The sequence below is a fragment of the Cladophialophora yegresii genome (genome assembly GCF_000585515.1).
Source record: "Cladophialophora yegresii CBS 114405 chromosome Unknown aczIN-supercont1.5, whole genome shotgun sequence".
NCBI lineage: Eukaryota > Fungi > Ascomycota > Eurotiomycetes > Chaetothyriales > Herpotrichiellaceae > Cladophialophora > Cladophialophora yegresii.
Window position 1 is genome coordinate 2,300,054 of NW_006913049.1, and position 27,962 is coordinate 2,328,015.

Sequence of the window (27,962 nt, forward strand, 5' to 3'; positions counted from 1 at the left end):
CACTCACCGTGGCCGTTGCAATCAATCCCTCGACCGACCGCAATCGCGTCAGCGCGTTCCTCGTCTGTCAGTTATTCCTTCCTTCCTGGCACTCGCTCCTGACCGCTATGCCACGGCTGTATCATCGCCGCCGCCGCACATCCAGAAAGTAGTCCAATCGGTATCCAGAATCCTGTATCTGACCTCGTTCCATTTTTCCACATTCATCTCGCGTTGCTGCCCGTCCCCATGATGCGCTCCTCCCTCCCCCTCACGATCCGCGCCTTATCCCCCGGCAAAGGCTTCAATTCGTCGTTCGGATCCACTACGGCAGCTTGGGCCTGATGCTGCTCACCAGCGGCTTGTGACTCGGTGGGCGCATTCTGTTGGTGTAAAAGTTCGGGACCGGCGCCGTTGCGGAACAGACCCTCCGGGTCGTCGCCTGTCTTTTTGTAGCGGAGGTACGCGAGGCGGCGAGCGTGGGATTCTTCGAAGGAGGTAATGTCTTCGGCCGTGATTGTGAGGGCTGTGGGTTTGCGGCGGAGCATTTCGTGAGAAGTGGACGCGGCCAGGGGACAAAGGGTTTTGAGGAAGGTGGGTGGGTTGTTCGCGGAGGGACGGGGGCCTGGGTTTGTGCTGGTGCGCGTGCCCTGTGGGCCTGGCGGGAAGGATAAATGTTAGGTACTCCGTGCGGTTGATCGATTGGGGTGGGTGGGATGCTTGTGGTGCGCGGGTTGGAGCTGGTTCCGGATGTGGATGCGGGTGGCACCGACTGGAGAATGCTGGTGGCTTGGCATTCAAAACGCGGGGACGGGGGGTGCGTCGTGGCGCGTCAATCATTCATTCACCTCATTGTTAACTTCAAAATTATTGTGATTGGCGGTCAACTTCAAGTAATGGTCACCGTGGCCAGCTTCAGTGACTGTGATAGTCTTATGCGTCTGAGATAGGCAGCAACCAGCACCAGCGTAAATCCATCTACATCCGTCGTCTGGGCCATGAGCGCCTACTACAACAAGAACCTGCCCTCGGACGATGGCCGAGGAGATTGTCTCATGTTCCGAATGCAACCTCCTTCTAGTGGCAGCGGGAAAATTATTACGGCGAGACCGAGACGTATAGAGCCGGAGTACGACGCAGTTACCTACCTAACCAAGGGGCGAGATGATAGAGGTGGGTGGTAGCAAGCCGAAAGCCCACGCGAGAGTCTCCAAGTCGACGCTATTGAGATTACAGAGCCACTCGGGAGATCCTAAGAATTGAGCCTTTGCAGTTTACTGTACAGGAACTGGAGCAGGTCCTCACGGAGATATCAATCCTGAAACCTGCAGAGAAAGGAGAGAGTGGTGGCGCCAAGCGCATCACGCATCGGATCTTCGATGGGTCCCGCGAAGTCGCGACAGAAACTGCTCGCCAAATGGTTACTCGACCGTTTAGGTAAGGGTATGCATCCGAATTCCTCCTCTTTGGGCCTCGGACAAGGAAGGCGCTACGCCTGGGGAGTACATGAGGGGCCTACTGATGCTTGACACCGGCCATAATACTCCGTGGCGAAACTAGGCGTCCGTTCAATGGGCAAGCGACAGACTTGCAAGAGCCGACCGTGTGCAATGCTCGCAGTTTGAATTCTCGACGAGGGATGGCAATGGAGTGAAGACATTCGTGTTTCTGGACCGTTCAGGTAGGTTCCCGAAATGACGGTGGTGAAGGATCTGGCTCGGATTGAAACCCTGATATACTGTACGTCTGCTTCGAAAGGTTATGATGAAGGAGTTTCCACACAGGGATCACCAAGCTGCAGTTTCCTTGCGAGCGGGTCTGCCTCGGTTCGCTAACAGTAGACGGGAATGCAGTAAGAAGCGGGACTCTACGGAACAAAGTCCTTGAAGGAGGAACAAGTAGGCAGGTGAGTTGACGAAGGTGAGTCCCGGCACGCTCGAACGGTTTCATTGCACCGCCACGCAGTTTTTCTAACATCGCCGTGCCTGCCCTTTCAAACAGACGTCGCTTCAGTGGTCAGTGCTTGCTACAGCATGCTGGTCCCTCGCCCTCTCGAGAAACTCACCACCCCCAGTGTGCTAAGGTGCTCCTTCCCCCCTAGGGAACACGATTTTACTGGCGGGCATAGCTTCACAGCGGCGGTCCACGCCCCCCTTTCGAGTATGGGGAAACCGATATACGCTGGCTGGGCGCAACGCAGCTTCGTAGAAAGCAGGATCGCCCGTCACGGAATTGCAGACGGCGGAGCTCGATGCCCTTTGTCCACCTCAACCTGTCTGTAGGCGCCCCGGCCATGTCGCCAGCTAGTCCAGCCTCTGTCGATGCAAAGATATAAGCCGGGGTGAGCACATATATAGGTAAGTCCGTCGTACTGTGCTCGCTTCTCTGCGAGACTGTGTTTGCCAAGAGCATTCACAAAGACTTAATGAGGCTGGCGACGCCATGCCGTTGAGCACCCGTTGAAGACACTTCGCAGCTAGCGAGCTAGCTACTTGAAAACCCTGATACGGTGGTGCTGAAGAGACGACGACGGAGTGCAGATCAGGAGACCCAGTCGACCAGCGAGAGGGGGAGGGACGCTCTCCCCAGCATTGTGTCAATCGGGTGCCAGGTCCTGTATCTGAAGACCGGGAACAAGGGACACCGTACTTGGATGAGTTTCTATACTAGCGACGCAGCATGAGTCTCGTCGTGTTCTACAGCTAGGAAATCAGCGCGCCGATTTCACGCAAAGGGAGCCTTGTGTCATCTCCTGTTCGTTGCAGGATTGTGTTACATGGTTGTCGTACTTCTTGCTAAGAAGTAGCGCTATGTAGCTCGGGTGGATTTGCAGGCAGCGACTGCTCTGAAGACCGAACGGCTGGCCCTTCTGTTCTGACTCTGCGTCCAATACTGGCTGAGCGCAATACCCTCAGCTTGCAAGGCAGCTGTCGCCCGCCGAAGAACTCCTTTTCCAAAAGTCTGAGCAGAAGTAGATCATTAAAACGGGGTGCAGCCGTTCCGACCCGAGAGCAAGGCATGATCACCAGCGCAGGAACTTCGTCTCTAGCCGCTGTCGCAAAGTGTCCATGCAAGGCATCTCAAGACCCTTTTGCCGCCTGATCAATAGAGTGCAAGTGCATCCAGCCGGCCGACCTCATGTCGACGTTTCTCTCGTCTGCGTCGGCCGTGCAAGTTCCACCTTTGCCGTACCTCGACCTTTGTGCAATACAATCTGAATGAAAGCGGCCCAGCCCATCAAGATCATTCTCTGCCATACTGTTCAAGAAAATTTCCATCGATTGCCACAGTGCAGACACTCGCAGAACGTCGTCATCGGCTCATCCGCACTCCTAGTCTGCGCCTGGCTATAGGAGACTTTCTTCTGATGACACTTGCCGCACTCCAAACTCGTGCTTACGGATTTTTCTTCCTGCGCAACCATTGCATTGTTCATATTCTCCTTGGCGATCTTGTTGTCCATTTCCTTCTGCTGACGCGACTTCATCTCCTCGTGAGACATTGTGACAAACCTCTGCGCCGAGATCTCACCGGTAAGAATGCGTATTCGGAGTTTGGGATTGCTTTTGTTTTTGAGGTTCTGGAATAAAGAGCGAATCTTCTCTTTGTATACAGGGCTAGCGGAGGAGCCGTTGGCCTCGGGGAGGTTTAGCGCCGCGGCTTCAATCTGTTTGGCGAAGTCGAGGATTGTTTTCATGGGGAGGTCGGAGCCCAGACATAGGCCGTCATAGATCAAGCCGATGCAATTGTTTCGTGCCTTGTCGTGCGGGACAAGGTCATCGCGGGGCACTTTGTCGACTTTCCAGTTTCGCTTGTCTGGCGCCACGCCCGTAGGCGAGGCTGATTTGGCTGGAGGTGCTGGTGATGATGTGCCGTTGGAGCGCGCGCCGTTCGCGATTGGTGTAGATGTGCCACTTGCGAGTTTCTGTTCATTGACGACATGACGCCAGCGGGAGATGATTTCTGCGGCGAGCTTGCTGACTTCTGGATCTAAACCCGGTACGCCCTTGACCTTGTTTACAATCTTGCCTATTCCCGTCGCCCGGAGAAGTTCCTCGCTCGGTTTGACGTTGGTTTTCAGGTCGCGGAGGATGGTCAGGATGTTTTCAGACGGTTCTTTGGCGTTGATGGCCTTCTGGAGGGAGGCGCCCTTCGACAGGATCTCGCGGCGGTCCATGGTGAGCGGGGTGTGAGAGGGTGAAGAAAGGGAGATTTCCTGGGAGCGCGAGCGGCCGCGGCAGGAGCCTTTGTCCAGATGTTATGCAGTGAGAGAAGGCAAGTTCCTATTCTGCGACACGGTTAGCACGTCAGAGTTGGGTCTCAAGGCAACCACGAACAGTTTGGGCAGCCGGACATAAGCTTGCAGCACAGAGAGTTCAGGACCTCAAAGCTGTTGATGAGCACCTCCCTTGTGTCTCTTCCCTGGCCAGCGACAGTGAATCCCCAGGTGCAGGTACACCACTGTCGAGGCTTTCGGTAGGCGGGGACTTTCGCCAAGCAACGGTCTTATCAGGTCAGCCTTGCCTGAGTCAATGTATATGTGCCCTTCTCACGGTTTTCGCACAATTCTTGGACTTTGTCCGCGTATTGGACGGGATAAGCGACGTCCAAATTTCGTCACAAAGGGAAAGCTGTCGCATGAGCATCGGAGGTGGAAGTGAGGCGCAAATGATTCGAGGTCAAGGCGAATGACTGTCATTTGAATATAGCATTCTAGACACAGATAGCGCAGCCTCGCAGCCTTGCTGTGGCATCGCGGCATTCAAGAAGCGGTACGTGACTCAAGGCGTGACGGACCACCTTATAAATTTCGCATCTTCGGCTGGAAGCAGGCACAGTATAGTATAACAGCAGGTCGTGTTACAGACATCAACTCCATGCTGCCTTTCCAAGGATATGCTTTGCTCGAAATTGATCTCCTCACCCAGCTAGTACTCCAACCGGACTTCCTGGCCCTTGACACGCCCGATGACAATGTCTGCGGCATATTTGGGAATGACTTCATCGTCATGGAGCATTTCGAATTCTAAGAAGTGGTTAGCAAGTTTCCAGAGTAGTGAGTGCACAGCTCAGACTTACCCTCCGTAGCATCCTTGCCCATGTGGCTGAACAATGCCTGAGGACCACCAGGGTGCTCATCAAGCCAGTTCGTAACATCCATCACGACACCCTTGACGGCGATCCACAGGTCATCTTTCTTGTTGTGCTTGGCAACTTCTTCTAGTGAGTATTCCTTCTCCGGGACCTTGAAGTTGCTGATGTCGTTTGTGTCCTTCTTCTTGCCAGGATCTTGGCTCTTATTGCCATCCATGACTGGTGCCGCGCTTCTCTGCGCCTGTTGGGACGTCTCTTTTGTACCGACAGAAGGGCCTGACGAAGCACCTGAACCGCCGGTCCACTCCACGGAAATCTTTCCTGGCGAGTTGGGATCAATGTGCAGCGAGATTTGACCCAGACGATTCGAAGCGCCCGAAGCACCACCCTCGGTTGTGAGCTTCTCCAACAAGTATTTCGATGCTGAGTTACCAGCAACACGGCCGTAGACCACACATCCAAGTAGAGACGAGCCACCGAGGCGATTGGCGCCGTGCACGCCACCAGCAAGTTCACCACAGGCGAAAAGCGCATCGAATGGCTTCTGCTCCTTGTTCAGCACTTGGGCCTTGTCGTTGATCTCCATACCACCCATGGTGAAGTGCAAGACGGGCTCCATCAATGCAACGTGGAAAGTATCGTTGATGTCCAGAGGCATATTGTGGAAATACTTCTTGCCCCACGCGTCCTTCTTCTCTCCTTTGGCGATGGCGTTATACTCCTTGAATTGCTTGTCAAGGGCTGCCTCACCGCAGCCGATTTCCTTAGCCAGCTCCTTGCCACTCATCTTCTTCATCAAGCCACGGCCGGAATAGTGGCGAGTATGGAAATCAAGGACATTCGAGGCCTTGGAGTTGAGGACTAGACGGATGGGCCACTTGCCCTTTTCCTTCTCCTCCCACATCTTACCAGAGACATAGTCACGGTGACCTAGGTCGTCACAGAATCGTTGACCGTCGCTGTTGAGCAGAATCCCACCTTCCCCTCGGAGTGCTTCAGCAGCCAAAAACTTCCATTTGGAGGTGGGATCCTTGGGGTCAACCAAACCGGTAGGGTGCACCTGGACCTTGTCCATGTCGATATCGTTGGCACCAATGGCCATCAACATCTTGTGGCCATCGCCAGTGGCGTGCGTGCCGTTGGTGGATGATAGATCGAATGTGTCCGGTCTGTGTTTCTTGAGAAGCGACGTTTCTCCGAAATCCGCAGCATATCCTCCAGTTGCCAGAACGACGACGCCGTCAACTGAATGTTCCTCGCCGCCGAATTCGTAGGTGACACCGGTGATGGTATTGCCTTCCTTGTTCAGCTTTGTGACCTTTGCCTTCTTGATAACCTGGACTCTGTCGGGATCGGATTCGCAAAGCTCCTCCATCCTTTGCATCAGGGCGTACGTGATCGCCATACCAGGGAACTTGGCATCGTGTCCTCGGTGGGTTCGGGGAAACGAGTGGCCACTGTGCATTTGATCAGCTTAAAGCGAGCGCGTCGCGAGCTTTCGCACGTACCCTAGACGTGATACAAGAGTGAGGTCAAGGTTGAATACATCCTGTAACCATTCAACGGCAGCTGCCGATTGGTATGTGAGAACTCGAATGAGGTCTGGTCTCGCCTTGTCACGGGCGGACTTCAGCGTATCTTCGTAGAATTGCTTCACACTGTCCTGGATTCCCAGGTCGACTTGGGTCCGGGTGAGAGCACCGTTGATGCCAGAAGTTGCCTTTGTCGAGTTGCCACCGAAGAAGTCTGCGCAACGGTCAATCAGAGTTTACCGAGCGCCAATGCGTTCATGCTCACTGTTCTTGTCGAGAACAAGGATATTGCCTCCATTGAGGTAGACAGTATGTGCAGCGCTGAGCCCGGAGACTGCGTGGAGAGGATGGTTAGCTGTGGAAGGACGCTCGCAGTGGCACAGGAATTCTTACGGCCTCCACCGACCACAATCACACGAGGAGGGGCCATCTTGAAGGAATGGCAGAAGGGATGTGGACAACGGCGAGGGATAAAGGTGCTCGAAGGCGAATGCCTAAGTCGTCTATGAGAGGAAGGACACTCTCCGAAGCTCAAGATGGCAACTGAGAGAGGAGTTTGATCAGCTGCACGGCCAGCGACGGGATTTGTCTAAAACCAAGTCGATGATTCTTGCAGGCAATTCAATCGACGGACCTCGGCTTGTGCCCAGTGACTTCAAATATGCTTCACCTGTCACCTGATTGGCGCCCACGTTGCTCCTGCCAACGACGACTCGTACAGCCTCTTTGACAGAGCTCCCTGCTACCTATTCACGGCTGAAAAGCCCGACACGCCTGTTCTTGTACTTGAGAAGAACTCGTTCTCGTTCTAGACGCTGCAACTTTGCGCTCAGTATGCCGGGTGCTATTGCACCGACACTCCCATGACTCCGGGACTATCTCCTTCCCAAAAGTCAGCCAACTCCGTACATTTTCGGCGTTCTCTCCCACAGGCACTGGAGTCCTTGGAACACGGGGACATCTGCGCCCCGCACAGCACCACGCGCAAATCTCCCCAGGTCCAGATTCACATGTCTCGGGCACTGACCCGCGGCCTTCAGCCCTGCCATCCATCATCTGCTATGCTCACTGTCCGAGGCATGTGAAAACAACACATTGGAAAGCCAATGACTGTGCTGCTATTCCTATACCGCGTGACCAGATGTAAGATCACCGTGTCATCTGCTCTTGAATTGATTAAATTGCATCTGGATACGAAACCGGCGCAAAGGCGAGCGGCTCTGTCCCAGATTCATTTGTCTATCCAGTCCCCGCGCCATGGCTCGATATATTGGTACAAATACAGCCACAAATCCATATCCGATCCTCACAACGTTATTTTGCTTGCTCGCCCAGAGACATGTGAACGAGGATAAAAGGTGTCGAAAATGTAGAATCCAGGAAACCCAGGATGTATGTCGCCGAAAATCCGTCTACGAAACTGATTGTTGCCAGAATGAAATCCACTTGTGGCATGTTTAGAATTTGTCGACGAGAGAGAATAATTCATCCCAGACCCAGTGGGTACACCCTCAATTGCGGTATGGTAGTGGCTCAGTGATGATATATTCCTTTCAATCGCATCGCGACGTCCGAAGGGTGGCAGAATTCCTTTTGTGTTCAACGTGGCTCATACGCATGTATGCGGCTTCTCCTTCCTTTTCGTCGAGTCCGGTGCGCCATGGCATAGACCATGGACATGCGCTTATGATACTCTTCTAACGTCCCCCTCATGCCTCCGCTGTGCATTGCATGTCGAACTTGTGGAATGTCTTGACAATAGTGACGCTGTCGAAGTTATTGATCGCAGGCTCGATGCCGAAGATGCCACATGCGGGTTTTGCGCACTCGCGGCTTGTCTGTTTTCGTCCTTGGGTTCTTTGTAGAACATGGTGAATCGAAGGGTTTGGTACCTCATTTTCGCGGGAGTGCAAGGGTATGATGCTGTTGTCAGCGTCAAGACATTAGATGTGGAAAGAACAGAACGCAAGGGCTTGAAATGAGAGACTTCCGACACTGAGATGAGAAAGACAGATAAACGAAACGAAGGATACTGCTCCCTTCCACCTGCCGAGCGACGAGCCGGCTGCTGAATATGTAGGACGATCTTGTCATTGAAGGCTCCCATCTTCCGGGTTCGAGATCATGACGACCTGCGCCGCCATTTGCGGGGCTCGAGGGACAAGAGAGGAGCTAAGGAAGAAACCGGAGCAGTTCTTCTGAAGATTTGAGGGCGATGCCTACATCACGTGCTCATTTGTAATGACATGGGTCGAGAGTCAGCGACTCCTGACTTTGCAGTCAAGGAGCCTGTCTTCCTCAAGAAGGCATTTTTCCTCGTGTTCACCTTCGCATCACTACATTGCTCCAGCCCAGCCCTGAGTAGAGTCGCGGATAGTGTCTTCCAAGCTCGTCCACCCAGGTCGACCGAATCGTTTCACGATCTCCTCGGCCCGCCCATTCGTGACTTTGCTCAGGTCTCTGCCGAGATCAGGGATATCGTCCATGAATTTGCGGTTTGGATACAGCTTCCGGTATATTGCCAGAATGTCGTTCCAATTGAATGGGTATGCGAAGTCATACAGCCGCTCGCCCGTGACATCAGGGAAGACGAGAGCTCCAACATGAACGCGAGCTGTGTCTTGGACATTGACATAATATTGCGGAGGGTTGAATTTGAGCTTCTCTTGGCCTTTGAACTCGTTCCAGAGCGCTTTGAGCCATCCCACCGTGCTCGGTGCTCCCTGGTTCTCCGGCGATAGGACCAAACCCATGTTGCAGTTTGGCAAGACGGTATTCAAGACAAATCCCGGTTTCTGCTCCTTCACAAATTTCCATGCGGCCTGCTCGCCTTGAGTCTTACTGGCAGAGTATACATCCAATTTGCGCTGTTCACCTTTGTACGGTGGAGGCGCCCAGGCCGCTTTGACGGCTTCTTCGTTCCAGGTCGACTCGTCAGCGCTGAACTCAAGGTCTGGTTTGGGGCTGATGGCAGCAGTGGAGGACGATGTCAACACAAACCGCTTGACTGAGGGCTCCCCAGCAGCGGCTTTCAATGCGTTCAACGTACCCTCCACGACAATCGGGATCCCTTCATTTGGATCATAGGACACCATGACTGGGGTGGCTGTGTGGATGAACCCAGAAGCACCTTTCACTGCCTTGTCGAACGCCCCTGCCGCTGCCATTTCCGGCACTTCAACCAGCTCAAATTTGCCGACACCATACTTTTCGTCAAAATAGTCAGCAACCCAGCCAGACTTCTCTGCACTGCGCACGGTTCCCCGGACGCGGTAACCCGCTAACAGAAGCTGATCAACGACGTGGCTCGCTATAAATCCGTTGGCGCCGCTGACGACGACAAGGCTCCCTTCTGGGATAGCGTTCTTGGTTGTGGAACCCATCCTGAGAATAAGGGCTGGCATACAATCCAGGAGTCTTCTGTCCTACATCCACCCTGTGCGGTGTTATGAGTTGAAGTACAGCACGATTTTATGTCGTCCCCGCCATCCTTTGCGATGCTTTCTCACGATTGTCTGCATGGCCACAGACCCGTTCATGCGTGCCGCTTAATCACGAAGCAGATGAATCCTACCGAAAGGGATACGAAATTCCCTATCTAAGACTGTTGTTATTTTGACGGAAAGGCTTTATCACAATCCTTTGTTTCGCTGTGGGGAAACAGCCAATCGGAGCACAAAAAAGTTTATCCCAGAACAGTTGCATCTCGGTATGGACTCCTCCCATTAGCTATGCTCGGTCCATATGTCGATATTCTGGAATTCAGCCAAGGACATGGCTACGATGTCAATAGGTCTTGCTCCATAGTCCCCTCGAATGATGTCAGCGATGCGGTCGTCATTAGCACAAGAAAAGGCCCGAGGAAGCCGATTCTCTGCCGTCTCGTGCAGTATCGCAATACAGTTCTGGAGGAGAGTAGAGCAGCAGTCCTCGTATCTGCAGCTCAACACCAATAGGACCTGTCCAGACTAGTCCAAGAATGGCGTTGGTCTCAAGGTAGGTGCCATGGTGAGGTTTATCCGTTCTCTGCTGTTCATTGGGAATGAGGCTTCTCACTTTCTTCATTCCAGTAGCGCCTACCTGGAATGGTAAGTGTGATGCTTGGACGACTGCGGACATTGAGGGGAGGTCGCGCCCAAGCGAGTATTAGCGATTCCCACCAGGTTAAGAGCAACCCTCGTGTTGTGTCCTTAGTACCTCACACGATCGTCGATGCTGCGAAGCTTTGTCAACGGGACGAAAATATTCATTGAGTCAATACTCGAGAACCTGCAGTCTTGGTATTGATCGAAACGTCGTATTCGTTCTCGCCCAGGCTTAGGCGGCGGCATCTACCTTCGCACGCAGAACTATAACATGAGGACCGTTCTACCATAAACTCCAACCTGGAATTGGCAATCTGACCAAGATGCTCTCGCGGCCATATAGCAATCGAGTGAACGTCGCCTACAGGATCGTCTCAAGTATGCCTGCGGCCAAAGCATTGGAAATGTTCACCCAGCCGACGGGCCAAAAAGGCGGGCTACCTCGAAGAACGGTGAAAATCAGTGCCCGGACGTATCGAGCACTGCCGGCGATTCAGCGATATACTACGGTCATGAGAAGGACTGGCCGCGGCGCATCTGTAGCTGTGCTGCTCGCTGCTGCTATTCTGCCGGCAACTGCGTTAGCGTCTGGTGTCCAATATAGAAGAAACTGACGTCGTTAAAGATATTGTTGGATGTCCAGGATGGACGGTCTATAGCATTCGGAACTAATGTCCGCGTGGCGCCGCGACTGGCAAGGCAGCATGAAACAGCAGAGACGGTGGGAAAAGCAAGGGATGTGGATGATCGGGCTCCAAAGTGAATACCGACCCGCGGGGAAGGGGGAGCCATCAGAACTCTGTAACCACTAGTGGGAGAACAAAGGCCGACAGCCGGACTGAATACCTCTCAAATCTGGAGACATATCGTGCTGTGAACATCACTGAGTGTCTTGTCTTGATGGAGGCGAGAAACATTACCGCTGGTGGATAGAACGGATGACTGGATCAACTCTAAAGACTATATCCGTTCAACATCGAGCGATAAATCTGGCAGCGTACATGAGTGCCCTCAGCGAGCGATGGGTATCAATCACCTTCCGGCATCTGCATATCATTGCCCTTGGAAAAGAAGCGGCGCAGTTCCTGTGCAAACACCTCCGGACTCCCGCCCTGTCGCTTGTTGAAAGTGCCGCCATGGTCGATGCCTGGAAGCTCAACGCACTTCGACTGGGGCAGGATCTTGTCAATCTCGCGCACCGACCGCTGCAGATATGCTGGACTTCTGGTCCCGCCAAGGATCAGAGTCTCCGTCTGAACCGCCGACAGGGCCTGTAGACTCTGCTCTCCCAGCATATCCAACGCAATTTTGATATCGTTACGGAACGTCGGAACCAGGTCCTTGAACAACAATTCCTGCTGGGCCACAGCTGTGTTTCTTCCCTGGTTGTCATCCGGCAGACCGACAGGTCGTTCGAATCTCATCATCAATTTCGTCGACACTACCAAGGCGATTCGCGGGAAGTACTCTGACTGCAATATCGACGGACCCATCTGCGCCCCCAGCATGGCTGTCACAGCCGCGCTAGCAAGCTCGCCGCGCTCGACCTCGGCTTCATACCTTGCGATCCAGGCCATCTGAGCCTCTCGCTCTGACTCAGGCCACCATGGCGGTTCAAAGACAGCGATCCTGGCTATATGTGACGGCGGAGCCGCTAGCGCGGCCTTCAAAGTGAGCAGCGCGCCGGAGCTGACGCCAAAGATGAACTTTGCGCCACTCGCGGCGTGGATTGCCTCGACGTCGTCAACTTCCTTCTGTGGTGTATAGGTGCAGTGTTTGCCCGGGGCGCCAGACTGCCCACGTCCGCGACGGTCGGGCAAGTAGCAGGTGAAATGGCTGGCGAGAGACGTCGCGAGATCGGCGTGGCTGAGGGCATGCTGCATGCCGCCATGGAGAATTATAACGCCTGGACCAGTGCCGATTTGGTAGTACGCGATCTTGGTGCCATCTTTGGAATGGGTGGTCTTGAGCTCGAACTTGGAGGCCATTGTTCGGCACAAGTCGTCAGTGAACAGTCCTGAGAGAAGCATTCATACCATCGGACTCTGTCCTGGTTACTTTGGACGTTGTACTTGGATCCAGGATAGCGAGCAGACAGGGAGATACGCGGACAGGGACCGTGGCTGTAGCGCTTGTCAAACGCTACCTCTTTGTCCGGTAAGACATATCCGCGAGGTCAAGATTCAACGAAGTTCTAGTATTCCGTATGCTCGCTCGCTCGCTCGCTCGCTACTGCGGACGCTAGCTCTGTGGCTAGGCACCAGCGATCGCTCGTATCGGGGTAAGGTACCTACCTCTCCGCGTATGCAGCAGGCTCGTATTCGCAAAGTATTGCTGGATACGAGCATGGGACTAGAAACTACCTTGCTTGCAATGGTTGTTGATGATGCAAGTTGAGCGGCTTTTGCGTGTTGGGCGCCTGAGATGGGCGGCCCCTTCGAAGTCAATCTTTTGGTGGACGCTGGACAAGAAGGGTTCATGACTGTTGGACGTGCAAACATTGAGATCTTGTTCATCATCGTATTTTGAGATTATCTTGTCTCTGGCGAGCTCAGATCCCGCTTATTTTTCACTTACTCACCCAGCCACAAGCCACAGGTTACGACCGTCCCTAACCACCAGACCGAGGCGTGGGGCGGTGAATATTCTCGACCGGCTTCCTGGATAAGGTGACTGTAAGAGATCACGCTTGGTCTGAGACTAGATCAACAGTTGATGAGTAGACAAGTAAGAGAGATGTGGCCGAAGGTAGATCCTCAGCTTCAGGATATGTACTGCGATTCGGTCAAAGCGGTACTGTACTCCGCCGTATTTATAGAGCACCGTCGAGTTTTCCTTGCGTGCTTGCCTATTCATTGCTCGGAGGCCAAACAGTTCTCGACCTGTGACTTATTCGTCCTTGTTGATCGTGACGGACATGCGCTTCTTTAGTCATTGTTCTAAAACATCCTTGCGTGTCGCATTCTCTATCCATGAACATGACCAGGACGGACGCAAAGGTCTTGCCTCAATATTCGTTTCGAGTATTTTTGGTTGGACAGCAGCATCCTCTCACTCTCCACTCTAGCATGCGGCTTCACGCGGCTACAGCAAAACATCTACTGTAGTTTGTTCCAGCAAGGATCGTGGCAGCACGGAGTAGGGCACTCGTCTACCGTCGCCTTTCCGGTTGAAGCAGGCCCTGCAATGGCCAGAAATTACCGGCGGCTAGCCCAGCGCCAGATGTGACCACAGCCAGGCTGCACGGCCACAGGCCATCTTTGCTCAGTATGAGACCTGGTTTGTGTTCATCTCACCTTTGGGGTGAATATAATCCACCGCCTGTCCCACCCCAACTCCACAGGCGTCCGGCCCTGAGGTGCGATCTTCCAACGAAACACCAGGAATGGCAATCCAAGAAAGCTGCTGCCCTGGTGGTGTGCTCGGTCTGCTGGTATGGGTATCGGCGTTATTTCACCGCGCGATAGCCGATACCTTCACCAACCCTTCGAACGACAACACCGATCTCTCGATCCACTACACTCTCGGGACCACTGTGCAGATCACCTGGGACTGCTCTCTGGACTCGATTACGCTGGTAGTTGCCCATTGGGGAGGAAATGACGTTGGAGCGCTTCTATGTCCGTGTCGTACCGACCCTCAATCCTGTTGGACACATACGCTAACGATTCTGCTCTTGAACAGCCGATGTCCAGAATTCCGGCTCGTACAGCTGGAAGATTGGCGAACTCGACAACATCAGCGACGACCAGATCTCCGAAAGTGCCAACTTCGTCCTGATAATTCGAGACCCGACAGGAGCGGCCGACACCTCCGGCCTAGGCGGGTTTGTTGACGGGCAGCTGCAGAGCCGCGCCTTCGTGATCGACTCGCCGGACGGATCCGGTGTTTCTGCCTCGTCGTCGTCGTCATCCTCCTCCATGTCTGAATCGGTGTCCTCTTCAATCTCGTCCGCGTCCTCATTGACCTCCTTTGCGGCAACCACGACGTCCGCCTCCATCCCCACCACTGTCACAAGCACCAACTCGGTCGTGCCTTCTCCTACTCGTCTCGCCTCTACAGATTCTCGCGAGCTTAGCACTGTCGCCAAAGTGGGCATCGGAGTTGGTGCCGCGCTGGGCGGGCTGCTCTTACTCGGTTTGGGCACATTTGTGGGCATCAGATTGACGCGGCGCAGGCCCAAGCGAGAACAACAGGCTGGATTCCAAGCTGAATCAGGTACAGCTGGGACGGGGCTGTCGGAGACATACTACCAAGAACAGAAGCCAGGTACCGGCAGTTATGGCTTCCAGTCAGTGTCAGAACTACCATCCGGGCCATATTCACGAGAATATGGGCCTGTTCATGAGCTGGGTGGGAGGTAAACGAAATGTGACGCCGGGACGAATATGGATGTGTGTATGCAATAGCGCGAATCGTAGTGTCTTTGAAGAAGAAACAAGATTGTTATAAAAGTTTCCTGTCCGGCCCAGATGTATGCTACATAACTTTCCAACGTCATCGCCAAGATGCAAAAGTATCGTTCAACGAAATCAACGTACGTTACTCGTTACTGTCCTCCTTCCATGCATCTCGCAGTTCCACGCCGTGCTCGTCCAGCCTGCATTCCTGCGTGCCCCACTTCAACCTGTACATATCTCGCCCCTTCTCCGCCATGGCCCACCACATCTTCTGAAATCCCCGGGGGTCGTACGTCCACGGCTCGCCCTTACCACCATCACTGACTCCCTGCCAGCTATTCCGATGAGTCTCGGGCTTTTGTCGCTCCAAGGCCTCAAGCTCGGCGACCAAGGCACGATAGCGCTGCGATCCGGGCTGCTCCGCGCCATCGGCAGGAGGAAAAAACTTGTGCTCGACATCCTGGATGGCGTCCGGCAGATCGAAAATGCGCCCCGCGCGCACATCATCCTTGGTCAGCCCGTTCAGTGCCACGCGGGAATACGCGTCGCAGTCGGTCGCGTAGTAAGGGACGAAGGGGTCCCACGCGCCGATCTTGCGCCAGGCGGCGACATTGACGAGCGTCAGCCAGTCGTAGGTGAAGTACTTGAGGGCCCACTCGTCGCCGTTGCCAGGGATATCGTCGTGTAAGGCGGAGACGTGGAGATCTGTCCCGAGGATCTCGAGCACGCGGGCGTAGAAGGATTTGTAGGGCTTGGCGTCCTCGTCGCTCAGCACGGCGACATCCATGTGCGACCAGAAGAAGTAGCGCCACCCGTGCGCCATGCTGACGCGCAGGTAAAAGTTCATGAGCTGCGCAAAGGACAGGAGCGTCGGCGTCTGCAGGATCGAGACGCCATACCGTCGGCGCAACAGTACGTAGTCTAGAAAGAATGCATTCTTGGGGGTCAAGAGGCCCAAGGAGTTCGCGTCCATTGTGCCGCTGTTGTCCACCACGATGATGTCCTCGCGAGGCCAGCCTGCCGCAATGTAGCTGAGAACTGTTTGCTCCAGCATGGCGGTGTTGCGGGTGAACGCTATAAACAGGGGCGTGCGAGGTCGCTGGGAGATGGCTGGCGGGAGATTATATGGTGCAACGGCAGGTTGGAAGGGAGTTTCGGTCCCGGGCTGGGGTGGAGGAGGGAACCATAGCTTTGTCCCGTCTTCGTGCGGGCCCAGAAGGTAAGGGAGAGTTGATGTGGCAGGGAGCGTAGAGTCTTGTTGCTGGGTGGCCTGCGGGCGTGGTGTCTGATCGCCATCACGAGAAAGAAGACTCAGGGTGGCCAGGATCCCAAATATCCCGAGCAGGACGGAGAGCCAGCGTTTGGGGAGACGCCAGCCTGGCCCTGTAGCCGAGGACGATTCTTCACGATTCCCATTCCATAGCGGAATATATCGTGAGGCCATATATGGACCTAGAATGCATGGGTTTCTTGCAATTGTGTCCCGTTGCCCATCGACGCGATGAGGACGTGAACGTTCGAAATATCTTGGACGGTTCAGGGCGACGATGAGACGTCGTAGCCGCTGGTGGCCCCTCGGCGTCCCCGTAGCCAATCAGGCTGAGACAGAGTTACGCAGTCGTGGTCGTGGCGCCCCTAAGCGAGTCAGGGGAGGACACAGACCAGGGAAACTGACACTCACAGGCCCCCTGCATGCCTATGTAGTCCGAACAGTGTTAACGATGGGGGCACGATTGCATGAAAATTGCATCCCTAGTATGCCATAACTAACCCCAGTCTTAACTTCCTTCTATACATTCGTCCCACGTTGCAGAACATATTATAGCCTTCTCGATGTATTATTCACTGACGGCACCCCGTGCACGAGACCATTCGGAATTGTATGATCTTGTCGAAGAAATACCGGCGAGAGACACGATCTCGCAGATCAAGAAGCCGACATGTTTACATGCTAACGTCTGATCAGACACTTCAAGGTCTACTCTGCGGTAAACGGGCATGTCTAATCCCGGAGAGCACTTCGTGGTGGCGAAATGCATACGGTATGATGGAGGACTTTTTGGCGAAGAACCCTCCCTTCTCCGGACCGAAACACTATTGTTCCCCAGACCGTTGAGACATAAACGATAATTTACAATTTACGATGCGACAGCCAATTCTTCGCGCCGCCGCACCTCGGCAAAAAAGCCGTTGCAGGATAGCCCGCATTCTCTACACGTCCTTGGCTTCGAAGGGCAAGGCGAAGCACATGGAGGACTGAAGCACAAGCAGCTTATGTGTGCGTTCAGTCAAAGTGCTACGAACAAGATGGCAAGGAATCTCTGGCAGACTGGATTGAGTTGTTCAACAACGTAAAATCCCAACGCGGGACGTGCGGGTCTGTGTGGTCAAAAGTGTGGCGCGCCTTGTACATATATACCCAGGCCTATACGTACACCTATACCTATGCTAATACATCATCCATGCATGTCCACGTCCATGTCCTGTATGAGGGGTGAAAAGGGAAGTGTCTGCAGCTCGCTAATCAGAATGGACAGGTCAAAGACAGATCAGTGATGCGCAACGATCGCAACGACGTGCTTGCCATGATCGATTTCAACGTGCCTTCCCCGCAATTGGTTTGTGTTGTTACCGCCGGTCACGTCAAGCTCGACTTGATCGTGGCAAGCCTGTTGACAGCAGCAACGATCCACACGCGTCGAGCCGAGATGATGTCCCAGACATTGGTGTCGCACGGCATGGCGGAGCTAAGCGGCAACAGCATCTTCATCCAACAGCAAGTCAATGCGAACATCCGGATGGTGATCCAGGAAGCAGAAGGCATGTGGAAGAAGCAGCCCCAGAGTGTCTGTCAACTAAGTGTGGATGTGGAGGCTTGGGATTGCACATGGCACAGTCACGTGAATAGGCCACTAAAATTAAGTGGCCGAAACGTTGTCAAGATTCAGCCGGTTCCCACCAATCATTAATAAGTCGGCTTCTCAGATTCCGAGTCCAGATTGGCGCTAACTCCAAGTCGTATTGCTCACGATGCGCTATGCCAGTTCCGTGCCATCATGATATCGCCGCCTCCTCAAACTCCGTTGCTTTTTTCGTCCGTCATAGTGAATCCACGGGCCCGAGCTTCGAGATGCTGCTGCAGGTGTCGTTCGACTTTCCGACTTGAGTGATGGCCGTCGGATATAGATGCTATGGCCGACGACATGAGCTGACCCCCAAACATGAACTGTGCACGGCGCTGCCAGGAGAGTAGGTATATATACCCAGAGTGAAGCCGTGATCAGAACACAGAGGACTACCATCCAGCCGGTATTCTTCAGTCTGAAGAAAGAGCGCGGGATAGCCGATCAATCCGAAATTTGACCAGCACAGGACTGTTTTTCTGGTTATTGACCACAATCACCACCACCATGTCTCAGCAATACGCAAAAGATCAGCCGGAAGGGTTCAAGAACCGCGTCCAGAACATTGCGATCGTGGGTGTAAGTGACGTGCCTTCCTTAAGCCATTCATCAAGCTTTACCGTGTATTTACTAACCAATGTTAACAGGCAGGTACGTGAACGATGCCTCAAAGTTCACTCACCAACCAAACCTGGTCTGTTCGTTTCTTTGCTCTACTGACACCCTCGCCCGTTCACTCCAGGCGGCAATGTCGGCGAGTACATGGCCAAATCGCTGCTCCAAACAGGCATGCACCACGTCACGGCCGTGACCCGCGCGGACTCCCCCTCCCTCGCCAACATGCCCGCCGGCCTCACGATCAAGAAAGTCAACTACGACGATCCAAGCACCCTGATCGACGCGCTCACAGGCCAAGATGTGCTCATCATCACCATGGCCGTCACCGCCCCACCCGACACGCAGGACAAACTGATCGACGCGGCCGCCGCGGCGGGCGTGCCCTGGATCCTCCCCAACGAATACAGCAGCGACCCAACGAACGAGTCCATGCAAAAGGACATCCTGCTCGGGGACGGGCGCGTCAAGGCCCGCCAGCGCATCGAGCGCCTGGGCGTCAGCAGCTGGATCGGCTTCTGCTGCAGTTTCTGGTACGAGTACTCTCTCGCGGCCGCAGCGGGGACGTTCGGCTTCGACTTCGCGGGCAAGAACCTTACCTTGTACGACGAGGGGACCACGCGAATCAACGCGACGACGTGGGAGCAGTGCGGGCGCGCGGCCGCCGCGCTGTTGAGTCTGAAAGTGTTGCCTGAGGATCCCACTGACAAGGCGCCCACGCTGTCCATGTTCCGCAACGACCACATGTATGTGTCCTCATTCTTGGTCTCGCAGCGGGATATGTTCGAGTCGGTGCTGCGCGTCTCGGGGGACAAAGAGGACGCGTGGACTGTCCGACACGAGGACGTCAGGGAGCGGTATCGGGCTGGCGTGGAGGAGATGAAGGCCGGCGACAGGATGGGGTTCGTCAAGTTGCTGTATGCGCGCGTCTTCTTCCCGGGGGACGGCGACTACGAGTCGAAGAGAGGGCTGCATAACGACATCCTAGGCCTGCCGAAGGAGGACTTTGACGAGGCCACCAAGCGCGCGCTTGATATCGTGGCTAGAGGTGGGCCATGGGTTCCCGAGCGCCGTTGAGACCCTTGCCCAGGATATCAACGCCAGGGGAGGTTACTTTCTGTAGCACGTTAGATTACACGCGGCACTGCGTGGAGGTTGATATCGAACCATGCTGACTTTAAGCTGTTACACGTGCGATACAGTACACGTTGAATCCCCATATAAGTCCCATGAGTACACGTTGAATCCCGATACAAGTCCCATGAGTACACGTTGAATCCCGATACGAGTCCCATGAGTACACAGCGAACCCCGATATAAAGTCCCATGAGTACACAGTAAATCCGGATAAATGCCCCATGAATCATGCCCCATCAGTCGCCGTACATACCGCCTCCCCGAATTTTGGGGCAGAATGCTGCACCCAACCTTGGTCCTTACAGCTTCGACTCCGAGCCGCTGGTGCCGGTGCCGGTATTGTACCACATCCCTGATAATGAGAAAAACTTCAGCGCCGATCTCCAAACCACAACCCGGTCCGTACTGCGCGGACAGTCCAACTTCAGTCGACCTGAGGCTGGGAGCTCACCATTCAACACGAAACGCACTGCCCAACAACTCCCTTATCGCGGCAACCAGACCCTCCGGCCCACCCTGCTCGAGTGTTCCACTAGGCACTTTGACAAACTTGATGGGCTCGCCGTTTTCGTCCTCCTGCGAGGCGACCATCCGGCGCATCTCCTCGCCTTCTTCTTCGCTGAATCCTCCCCCGACAATGACGCCCTCGGGGGGCGGGTAGATCGCGTCGAGCATCAGCTCGAAGTTTTCGAGCGAGTAAGTCTTCTTGGGCTCGATTTTGGTGAGCATCGCGCAGTAGACGAAGTGGGGGACGAGCTTTTGTTGGAGCTTAAGTGCCATGTCGTAGTGTGCGCCCAGGCAGAGGAGTCCGGTGTAGGTCGTTCTTGAGCAGGGAGCAGGAGCGTGCCATGGTGGGGGAATCAATTGATGGTGCTTGCTTTTTGTTTTCTCTGCTGGCGAGAATAAATGTGACCTTCCAGTGCGAGACAGGTTCGATTGGGCCACATCTACCTATATAAGCACCGTACGGGAGTATTCGTCCGCCCGGGGCACTTAGCGCAGCCATGAGGCTGAAAAGCGTGGAAGATTCATTGCGATTGGCTGATCGACGTCATAATAAGGTACCACAGCCTTGTCATGATCGCCGAACGGGCATAATGCCATTCGGAGAGCATTCTTTGATGATGGCCAGGGCCATTGGTCTTCGGTGTCCGAGGCGTTTCAGTGCTTTAGATGTCACTACACGAGGTTGACCGGGTAGGTAAAAGGCATGGCCGATATCATCTCATGATGCGGCGGTCAAGTCGAGTCGTTCACCGGGCTGCGAAGGTAAGCAGAAGACTCAATAGCTGGTGGCTGGCTAGGGTCTACTTGTCATGGCAAGGATGACATGTCCGATTTGTGATCCGTACCATACTCAGCGGATTGACTTGCGCAGAATGCAAAGGACACGTCTGCTGATGTTTCATTTCCTGAGCTTTGCTCAACAAACCTAGACACTCCATGTGAAACCTTGGAGCCAGCGGTGATGAAGTACCTAGGTAGGCCGTCACGCCTTGTATTGCGTCCTGAGACAGCACCAATGTTTGCCATTGCGTTGCGACTCCCGCCTAATCATATTCGTACCCTGCTGGCCCAGAAATGCGAAGGGGGACAGCGTCGAGAGCAGCAGACACCGCACTGTGATGCAATGTAGACCAGCAAAGAGTTGAGGCTGCATACCGCATGCCCTAGCACCTGGTATCATATCGCCGTTATTAGGAAGCACCCCTTGCTGTAAAAAATGCACGCTCCACTCGCTCAAGACTCTTAAACGCAGGTTCAACAAGCGTTTCTTTGACCACGTTCTTGGGCTTTCCCCATGCGGTTGAGCACTCCCAATCAACTCGTATTCAACTCTTGTAATAACTCCCTTACCTCCCCCAGATCACCCTGTCCCTTTCTCTCGCCGTAGATGGCAGCGATCAAACTGCTGTCGATATTGGGAAACTCTTTCTGCAACTGTGCTTGAATGCGATCATCTTCTGATTGCGGAGCGTTCGCCTCGTACTGCTGCATGTGCTCGACTTGCGCCGCGCGATCGCCTTGCTCGGCCAGCAGCTGTTCAGTATCGGATCGGTGAATGCCTTGCGAGGGAGCAGATGTGTTGATCGAGTGCTGCTGTGGCTGCTGCGGCTGTTGATGGCCATGCGACTGTGACTGATATTGTGAGGCGTCGGATTGGTAGTACCCTTGAGCGGCACCTTGATTTTGCTGGGACGTAGGAGAGGTGTAAGGGTTGCCGTTGCTCTCGGTGTTCGACCACGGGTTATTAGACGACATGTCGTGGTGCGAATGTGTCTGAGGTAGAATCTGCTGGACACGCCCGACTCGGCCGTCTGTCAGCTTCACTTTGATGCCTCGTGGATGATTGTGGCGGGTGAGAAGTTGGGAGACCGTGCCCTGGACTTGTCTGCCTGTTCGCTGGTCTGCTTTGAGAACAATTGAGACTGGTAGTCCTGGCTTTATCTGCGCAAACTGTGTCACCGGCATTAATTGTTCGAAGGCGTTGAGGAAAGTGTCGAAGTCGCAGACTGCGCGATTCAAGGAACGCCTGAGAGGAGTGGCTGCTGCTTCAAGCAGGATGACGTATCACGCAGCCGTTGGAGCGGATCTTGCCGGCGTAGCCAGATACAGTAAAGTAAATGGTGAGCACACCTCCTGTAACTAGTGACAACCAGAGATCTCCTGTAAGTTACTCTCCGCTACCACTTACAGATCGAATGCGAACAGATGTATACAACGAGATGCCCTATTGTGTGCCTTGCACACTACACGAATCTACCAGCGTGATCGCGCGTCGTCTCCGAAAGAACGGCTGAAACATGATAAAATTTCATCTATCTGGTAGTTAAGCTCTTTCATCTGACTGGCGCCTCGTATGCAGCAGTGCAGCCACGCTTTCTCGTCACCTGGCTGCCTGCAACCTCAACATATTATAAGGCTGGAACGAGCACAATGGCTTGCTACACGATTTTCGGGTACCCTTTCTGACTGATTGATTGTGATAATACTCCGCGGCAGTTGATCCAGGCGACTGACTTCTGAAACTTCTGGCAGCAAAACTGCGTTTCGCACCAAAGCTCTCGTGGCCGTGCCACGTTACTAGGTAGATTCCTGGTGGGTCTCAGGTCAGTTATACGACTGTCTACGACGTCCTTCCCTAGGATATGTGGGAGAACTACCAATGGACCACTTCCCTCTCTTCGGTCACATTCTGAAGCAGTACATCCCGATCAAGCTCCGGCATGAGATCCCATACGATGGAGGAGGCTTCCACGGGTTTGAGCAACGCGCAGGCTTCGACTCCAGCGAACTCTCAGAAGGCCTCTTCGTCGGAGACCATTCATTACTCCAACGGCCGCCGTCTGTGTACGCCTCCCTTATCCAGTCTTGGTTCTACTGGGCTTTATTGCACGAATGCCTTCAGCGGGCAGTCGACATCGAGGATTATAGTGAACAGAGGCCAAATGACTGTCCCATGCTCACCACGAGATATCTGGAGCGCGATCTGGTCGGTTGTGCGCACAAGCTGCAAGCCACTGATCCAGTCAGTGCTGTCACGCATATCAACAACGCAGAGGATGCTCTCGCAAAGACTTCCTTCCTTCTCAAGCTGCTGTCTGGTCGCATTGAGAAGGCCACTAAGAACCCCACTAACGAGAGAGCACAATTCTGGGCAGCACACGGCCGCGACTTTCTCCCCCACGATCTCGAGCTTTCATTGTGCTGCCTTGGATACACACTGACACATGCCATGAGCGCCATTTCTGCGGAGCTGTGTCTGCCTTCTTTTGAAGGTCATGCGCGTGCTGGCGGACATTGGTACACGCCTCCTTTTCTGATCCGTCTCGCGGAGGACCTGGGATTTTGTAAGAGTGATACCCGGCATTTCGAGGACATTCATGGCTTTGTCACCGCGTGTATGGCGGTCGCACTTCCCGGCATCAACAAGCGAGGCGACCACTCAGGTTGCACATCGGAAGGCTGTGAGGTCGATAACATCAGGCCTGAAGAGTATGAACAGAAACATGTTCAGAATGGCTGTACATGCTCGCAGTTGATGCCTCGCGAAGCATGGGATGCCATGCTGAAAGTCATCGAACAGGACGGGATACCTCTCGTAAGAGTAAAGCCTCAGTCTCAAAGCATCGGAGGCCGCATCGACTTCGAAGTCGTGCAAGCAGGCCCCGGTACCCGCTATCTTGCGTATAGCCACGTCTGGGCCGACGGCCGAGGAAACGTTTCAGGCAACGAGCTTTATGAATGTCAATGGCGCTGGCTCCAAGAATGCGCACAACAGTACGAGGAGAGAGATTTGGACATCTGCTCCGCGCCCGGTGAGAACCTACTGTTGTTCTGGATCGACACTTTTTGCGTGCCGCGAGGTTCCGACGATCGGATGTGGCAGCTCCGTACCAAGGCTATCCTCTCCATGTCAGAGATCTATCGCCGGGCAGAGGTGGTGATGGTACTGGACTCTGCTCTCGAGAATGCCGACATCACATCGGTGCTCGAGTTCGGCATGCAGTTGAAGTTCTGCGGCTGGTCTCGGCGTGTGTGGACGTTACACGAGGGAGCAGTTGCGCAAAACTTGATGATCAAGTCCGGCAGAGGCCTCGTCAGTCTGGCATTGCTCAATTACCAGATGGCGAAGGCGAAATATCCCTGCAGGGAGGGAGATGAATGGCGGATCTGCGCTGGCATGGAACAGCAGTATATCCACGCCGTGCTTCAAAATTGCCTGATGATCAACAGAGTTTCGTCCTCTGAGAAGGTGACCTTTTTTAATACTCGGAGAGAGCTGCAGAACCGAGCCACTTCGTATCCCAGCGATCGATATCTGGTCATGGGAATTATCAATCAAGCAAGTAAAGAGACGCTGTTAGCTCTCCAGAGGACCGACGACAATAGGCGGAACCCGGAGGAGGTCGAGCTGACCAAGCTGAAACTGATCCTGCTTTCTGCGCCAACGATCCCTCAGAGTGTGATCTTCTCAAAGGATGCGAGATTTCCGGAATTTGGCATGCAGTGGGCTCCCGCGACCATAGGCGGCGATATCCCCGTGGACGATAGTGTTGTTCCAGTTCGGAGGATTCCCGGCAAAGGCGCGATCGTAAAGTACAAAGGATGGCGCATCACCAGCTCACCTCACAAACTGGACACCACAGCATCTTTCATCTCGGTCAAGTTGGACCAGGCCTACCAGTATCAAGACCGATACAAACTTGCCATCTGGCCGGTCGACAAGAAACGGAAGAACTTTGCGACTCTTGTATCCTCTATCAGCCCAGATGCAAGGCTGGCAGTTATTCTGAGCGTTGTCCCCAGCCGCAATGACACGGCCGTGAATTTCAAGATTGCGCTTCTCGTCGAAGAGATCGGAACCTTAGTAGGCGACTGTGTCCAGGACGTCGAGGTGGACAGCGTGGCCCATGTCAAGTACCTTACGCCCCTCAGAGTTTATGCGATGCGGGATAACAGCGGCGTCATGCAAGAGATCGAAGCGGAGTGGCTCAAGCAAGGCATGGAGATCTTATGGTGTGTTGGATAATGTCAAGGCCTCAGTTAGTATGAGTAACATTTGAGAATCCTACCGCGTGCATCGTGGGTATTTTGTCACCCACCTTGGTGGTTAGAAGCCACGTCGCGGTGCACAGTGAGTCGCATGTGAAGGCCTCTCTACTTGGCGGCGATCGTCTCGAGCCAAGCCTGATATCAAGACACCTCGAGAACCCGGTCTCTTATCATACGCGACCCTCCCCGGACATACACACTCGCACAGTACTGTTAATCTGTACGTATCCTGAAATGGAGTTCGCGAGGACGAGGCTCTTCCCGTCCCCAGCGTCATGACGACGCAAATCCTCCACGGCAAGCCCATCCCAGAGGTTGACATTCTCTTCCTCGGCAGTCCCGGCGTCGGCAAAGCCACCTTCCTGTCGTAAGTCCCCGTCAATGCGCGCGCGGGTGGCAACACCCCCTTCCCTACGAGTTAGTCGTAATTTATCTGAGGCTCCGTGCCCACAGACGCCTCCACCACATCCGCAATGGCAAGCTCGACCTTTCCGCCGTGCCCCAGGGCCGCGTCTTCGCCCCCTCGGCGCCACTGGCGTTCGACGTCACCCTCTTCGGCCGGCCCTACAGCTTCCGCATCCACAACTCGACATCCACGCTGTTCGTCGACCCGTTCCCGCCGTGTCCGGCGTTCGCCATCATCGCGTTCGCCATCCCGCACCGCGAATCGCTGCACAACGCGCAGTATTATTGGCGCAAGCAGCTCTCCTTGCATTACCACGACCTGGAGCATACCATGCCGGTCATGCTGCTGGGGTTGAAGCGCGATGAGCGCACCGAGGAGAGGCTCGAGGGGGATGGTGAGGGCGAGGGTGGACGGTTCAAGTGTGTGATGCCGCAGGAGGGGTTGCAGGCCGCGCAGGAGATGCGGTGCGATCAGTATGCCGAGTGTAGTGCCTTGACGGGGGAGTTGATGTTCGAGGTGCTCGAGGATATCACGAGGACGGCGGCCAGGACGACGACCGAGGCGGGGGGGTTAAGTCAGAATTCGAGTTGTGAGGTGATGTGATCTGGCGGAGCGTGGCGTAGCAGTTTATTCTCCTTGCAACGTGTGATGGTGCCATATGGAGTATGTTCGCACGGAAATACCAAACATCGAACACAGTGATGGTTATCTCGAATTAGTCTGTATTTTGTATTTGTGTTCGTGTTGTAGAAAAGGTGCTCAACGACCCTTTAAGGGACCACGACCACACGATCAAGCCATGTACACAGATACATAATGAAGAACCATCGCCATGCTATGCAGAACCTTTACCAGAAGCACAGAGCTCAAAGCGCAACGCACCACGCACCACGCATCAAAGACTTTATCTGAACGACATAGACCATGCCCGCAGCCTCTCTTCTCATCACGTTCGCACCTCACCGACCGACACAAAACACGCCGGCACATTCTCTTCTCATCGCACCCACATCTCACCCATCCACAAGTCGAACGTCATGCCTAAAAGATAGCATCCAAGCAACAACAGCACGCCAACGCCGCGCACAACCCAGCGCAAATCCCGCCCCCACTGCTGCGCTCCCTCTCGTACACGACCGTCTGCGGCGGCGGCTGGCCGTTCCATCCTTGTGGTGGGCCGTAGCCCGGCCCTCCTCCGTAGTACCCTTGCGGCGGTGGCGGGCCGCCGTAGTAACCATTATTCGCGCCGCGGTTCATCTCATACTGTTGTTGGTGTTGGTAGTTTGGGTCGTAGGACATTTGGGGCGGAGGTGATTGGAAGCCTTGGTTGTGCGCGGGAGGGGGGTATTGTGGGGGATCGAATTTGTCGGCCATTGCGATGGCGCTTTTCGAGATGGTTATGTGGGAGTGAGATGGATTGAGATTGAGGTCCCAAGGATGGGGAGGTTTGTTGGTGGTTCGGTGGCTTGGTGGCTCGGTGTTTCGGTTGAGCAAGTTGTTTGACTTCCTTCCTAGCGGTGGTTCAAGGCTGACTGGGATGGTCACGGAAGTAGGATGGATGTAGGAAGTAAGAGGTCAGTCGACAGCGAGTGATTCTCCGTTCGTCACGTCTCAGACTCAAGAATTGAAGTCCGACTGACTGCGCACGGCGCGCAGGTGAAAGTTCGGAATATGCGGAGGTCCGAGCGGGGTTGGACTGTCACTCCGTGAGCTGTCGATCAGGACAGGGACTAGCTCAAGGAGATGTAGCGAGCTGGTGAGCAAGATGAGATGTAGGTCAAACAAAGGTAAAGGTGAAGATCAAGAGTTTATCTCCCGACGGTGGTGGAGAGATAGGTACAGAGCACACACTCCAGAGTTTGCATCTCAGCCGTCCATTTGAATTGCGTGTGGAAGCGACGGCAAGCCAAAGCGAGCGCGAACGCGTAATAGCAGTCTTGGAAACCTTGGCCGAGCCACACTGGACGTGTGTGTCGCTTGCTCACTCACTTCGCGCTCACTGTTTACTTGCTCACTTCATTGTGCGAGCAGTCTCGTACGGACACGATGCGAGATGCGAATGCGACGTGCGCGAATAACCAAATTGCACATTGACAGATATAGACAATTTCTTACGAGGAAATAGCAGAAGGCAGAGCAGAGCTGAAAGGGACGAAACACAAATGCGCCCATGCCTAAGACTGGATCCAGAGAGGAGTTGCGAGGGGTTCTCGAATCGAGGCGCAGCACAGGTCAAGAAGCCTGGAGTGGCGCTC

At 54.3% G+C, this 27,962-nt stretch overlaps 13 protein-coding genes across 13 annotated transcripts; 4 read left to right on the forward strand and 9 right to left on the reverse strand.

Moving 5' to 3' along the window:
• Positions 1 to 203: 203 nt before the first annotated feature.
• A1O7_07560 (uncharacterized protein) lies at positions 204 to 527 on the reverse strand (the record flags this gene model as incomplete). The annotated part of the gene is made up of 1 exon (XM_007761557.1): positions 204 to 527. The coding sequence occupies one exon, from the start codon at positions 525 to 527 to the stop codon at positions 204 to 206; it is 324 nt and encodes a 107-aa protein (XP_007759747.1).
• Positions 528 to 3,241: 2,714 nt separating this feature from the next.
• Positions 3,242 to 4,156, reverse strand: A1O7_07561 (transcription elongation factor S-II; the record flags this gene model as incomplete). Its single annotated transcript, XM_007761558.1, has 1 exon — positions 3,242 to 4,156. The coding sequence occupies one exon, from the start codon at positions 4,154 to 4,156 to the stop codon at positions 3,242 to 3,244; it is 915 nt and encodes a 304-aa protein (XP_007759748.1).
• Positions 4,157 to 4,907: 751 nt separating this feature from the next.
• A1O7_07562 (uncharacterized protein) lies at positions 4,908 to 7,035 on the reverse strand (the record flags this gene model as incomplete). The annotated part of the gene is made up of 5 exons (XM_007761559.1): positions 4,908 to 5,005; positions 5,059 to 6,530; positions 6,582 to 6,819; positions 6,871 to 6,939; positions 6,999 to 7,035. The coding sequence occupies 5 exons, from the start codon at positions 7,033 to 7,035 to the stop codon at positions 4,908 to 4,910; spliced, it is 1,914 nt and encodes a 637-aa protein (XP_007759749.1).
• A 1,906-nt stretch (positions 7,036 to 8,941) lies between these two features.
• A1O7_07563 (uncharacterized protein) lies at positions 8,942 to 9,988 on the reverse strand (the record flags this gene model as incomplete). Its single annotated transcript, XM_007761560.1, has 1 exon — positions 8,942 to 9,988. One exon carries the CDS (start codon positions 9,986 to 9,988, stop codon positions 8,942 to 8,944), a length of 1,047 nt encoding a protein of 348 aa, XP_007759750.1.
• A 1,730-nt stretch (positions 9,989 to 11,718) lies between these two features.
• Positions 11,719 to 12,678, reverse strand: A1O7_07564 (uncharacterized protein; the record flags this gene model as incomplete). Its single annotated transcript, XM_007761561.1, has 1 exon — positions 11,719 to 12,678. One exon carries the CDS (start codon positions 12,676 to 12,678, stop codon positions 11,719 to 11,721), a length of 960 nt encoding a protein of 319 aa, XP_007759751.1.
• Positions 12,679 to 15,232: 2,554 nt separating this feature from the next.
• A1O7_07565 (uncharacterized protein) lies at positions 15,233 to 16,534 on the reverse strand (the record flags this gene model as incomplete). The annotated part of the gene is made up of 1 exon (XM_007761562.1): positions 15,233 to 16,534. The coding sequence occupies one exon, from the start codon at positions 16,532 to 16,534 to the stop codon at positions 15,233 to 15,235; it is 1,302 nt and encodes a 433-aa protein (XP_007759752.1).
• Positions 16,535 to 17,645: 1,111 nt separating this feature from the next.
• Positions 17,646 to 18,059, forward strand: A1O7_07566 (uncharacterized protein; the record flags this gene model as incomplete). The annotated part of the gene is made up of 1 exon (XM_007761563.1): positions 17,646 to 18,059. The coding sequence occupies one exon, from the start codon at positions 17,646 to 17,648 to the stop codon at positions 18,057 to 18,059; it is 414 nt and encodes a 137-aa protein (XP_007759753.1).
• Positions 18,060 to 18,500: 441 nt separating this feature from the next.
• Positions 18,501 to 19,685, forward strand: A1O7_07567 (uncharacterized protein; the record flags this gene model as incomplete). Its single annotated transcript, XM_007761564.1, has 2 exons — positions 18,501 to 18,576; positions 18,736 to 19,685. The coding sequence occupies 2 exons, from the start codon at positions 18,501 to 18,503 to the stop codon at positions 19,683 to 19,685; spliced, it is 1,026 nt and encodes a 341-aa protein (XP_007759754.1).
• A 507-nt stretch (positions 19,686 to 20,192) lies between these two features.
• On the reverse strand, positions 20,193 to 20,525 carry A1O7_07568 (uncharacterized protein; the record flags this gene model as incomplete). The annotated part of the gene is made up of 1 exon (XM_007761565.1): positions 20,193 to 20,525. One exon carries the CDS (start codon positions 20,523 to 20,525, stop codon positions 20,193 to 20,195), a length of 333 nt encoding a protein of 110 aa, XP_007759755.1.
• A 1,041-nt stretch (positions 20,526 to 21,566) lies between these two features.
• Positions 21,567 to 22,217, reverse strand: A1O7_07569 (uncharacterized protein; the record flags this gene model as incomplete). The annotated part of the gene is made up of 1 exon (XM_007761566.1): positions 21,567 to 22,217. One exon carries the CDS (start codon positions 22,215 to 22,217, stop codon positions 21,567 to 21,569), a length of 651 nt encoding a protein of 216 aa, XP_007759756.1.
• A 694-nt stretch (positions 22,218 to 22,911) lies between these two features.
• A1O7_07570 (uncharacterized protein) lies at positions 22,912 to 25,278 on the forward strand (the record flags this gene model as incomplete). Its single annotated transcript, XM_007761567.1, has 1 exon — positions 22,912 to 25,278. One exon carries the CDS (start codon positions 22,912 to 22,914, stop codon positions 25,276 to 25,278), a length of 2,367 nt encoding a protein of 788 aa, XP_007759757.1.
• Positions 25,279 to 25,576: 298 nt separating this feature from the next.
• On the forward strand, positions 25,577 to 26,310 carry A1O7_07571 (uncharacterized protein; the record flags this gene model as incomplete). The annotated part of the gene is made up of 2 exons (XM_007761568.1): positions 25,577 to 25,668; positions 25,755 to 26,310. The coding sequence occupies 2 exons, from the start codon at positions 25,577 to 25,579 to the stop codon at positions 26,308 to 26,310; spliced, it is 648 nt and encodes a 215-aa protein (XP_007759758.1).
• Positions 26,311 to 26,748: 438 nt separating this feature from the next.
• A1O7_07572 (uncharacterized protein) lies at positions 26,749 to 27,081 on the reverse strand (the record flags this gene model as incomplete). Its single annotated transcript, XM_007761569.1, has 1 exon — positions 26,749 to 27,081. The coding sequence occupies one exon, from the start codon at positions 27,079 to 27,081 to the stop codon at positions 26,749 to 26,751; it is 333 nt and encodes a 110-aa protein (XP_007759759.1).
• Between the last annotated feature and the right edge of the window lie 881 nt (positions 27,082 to 27,962).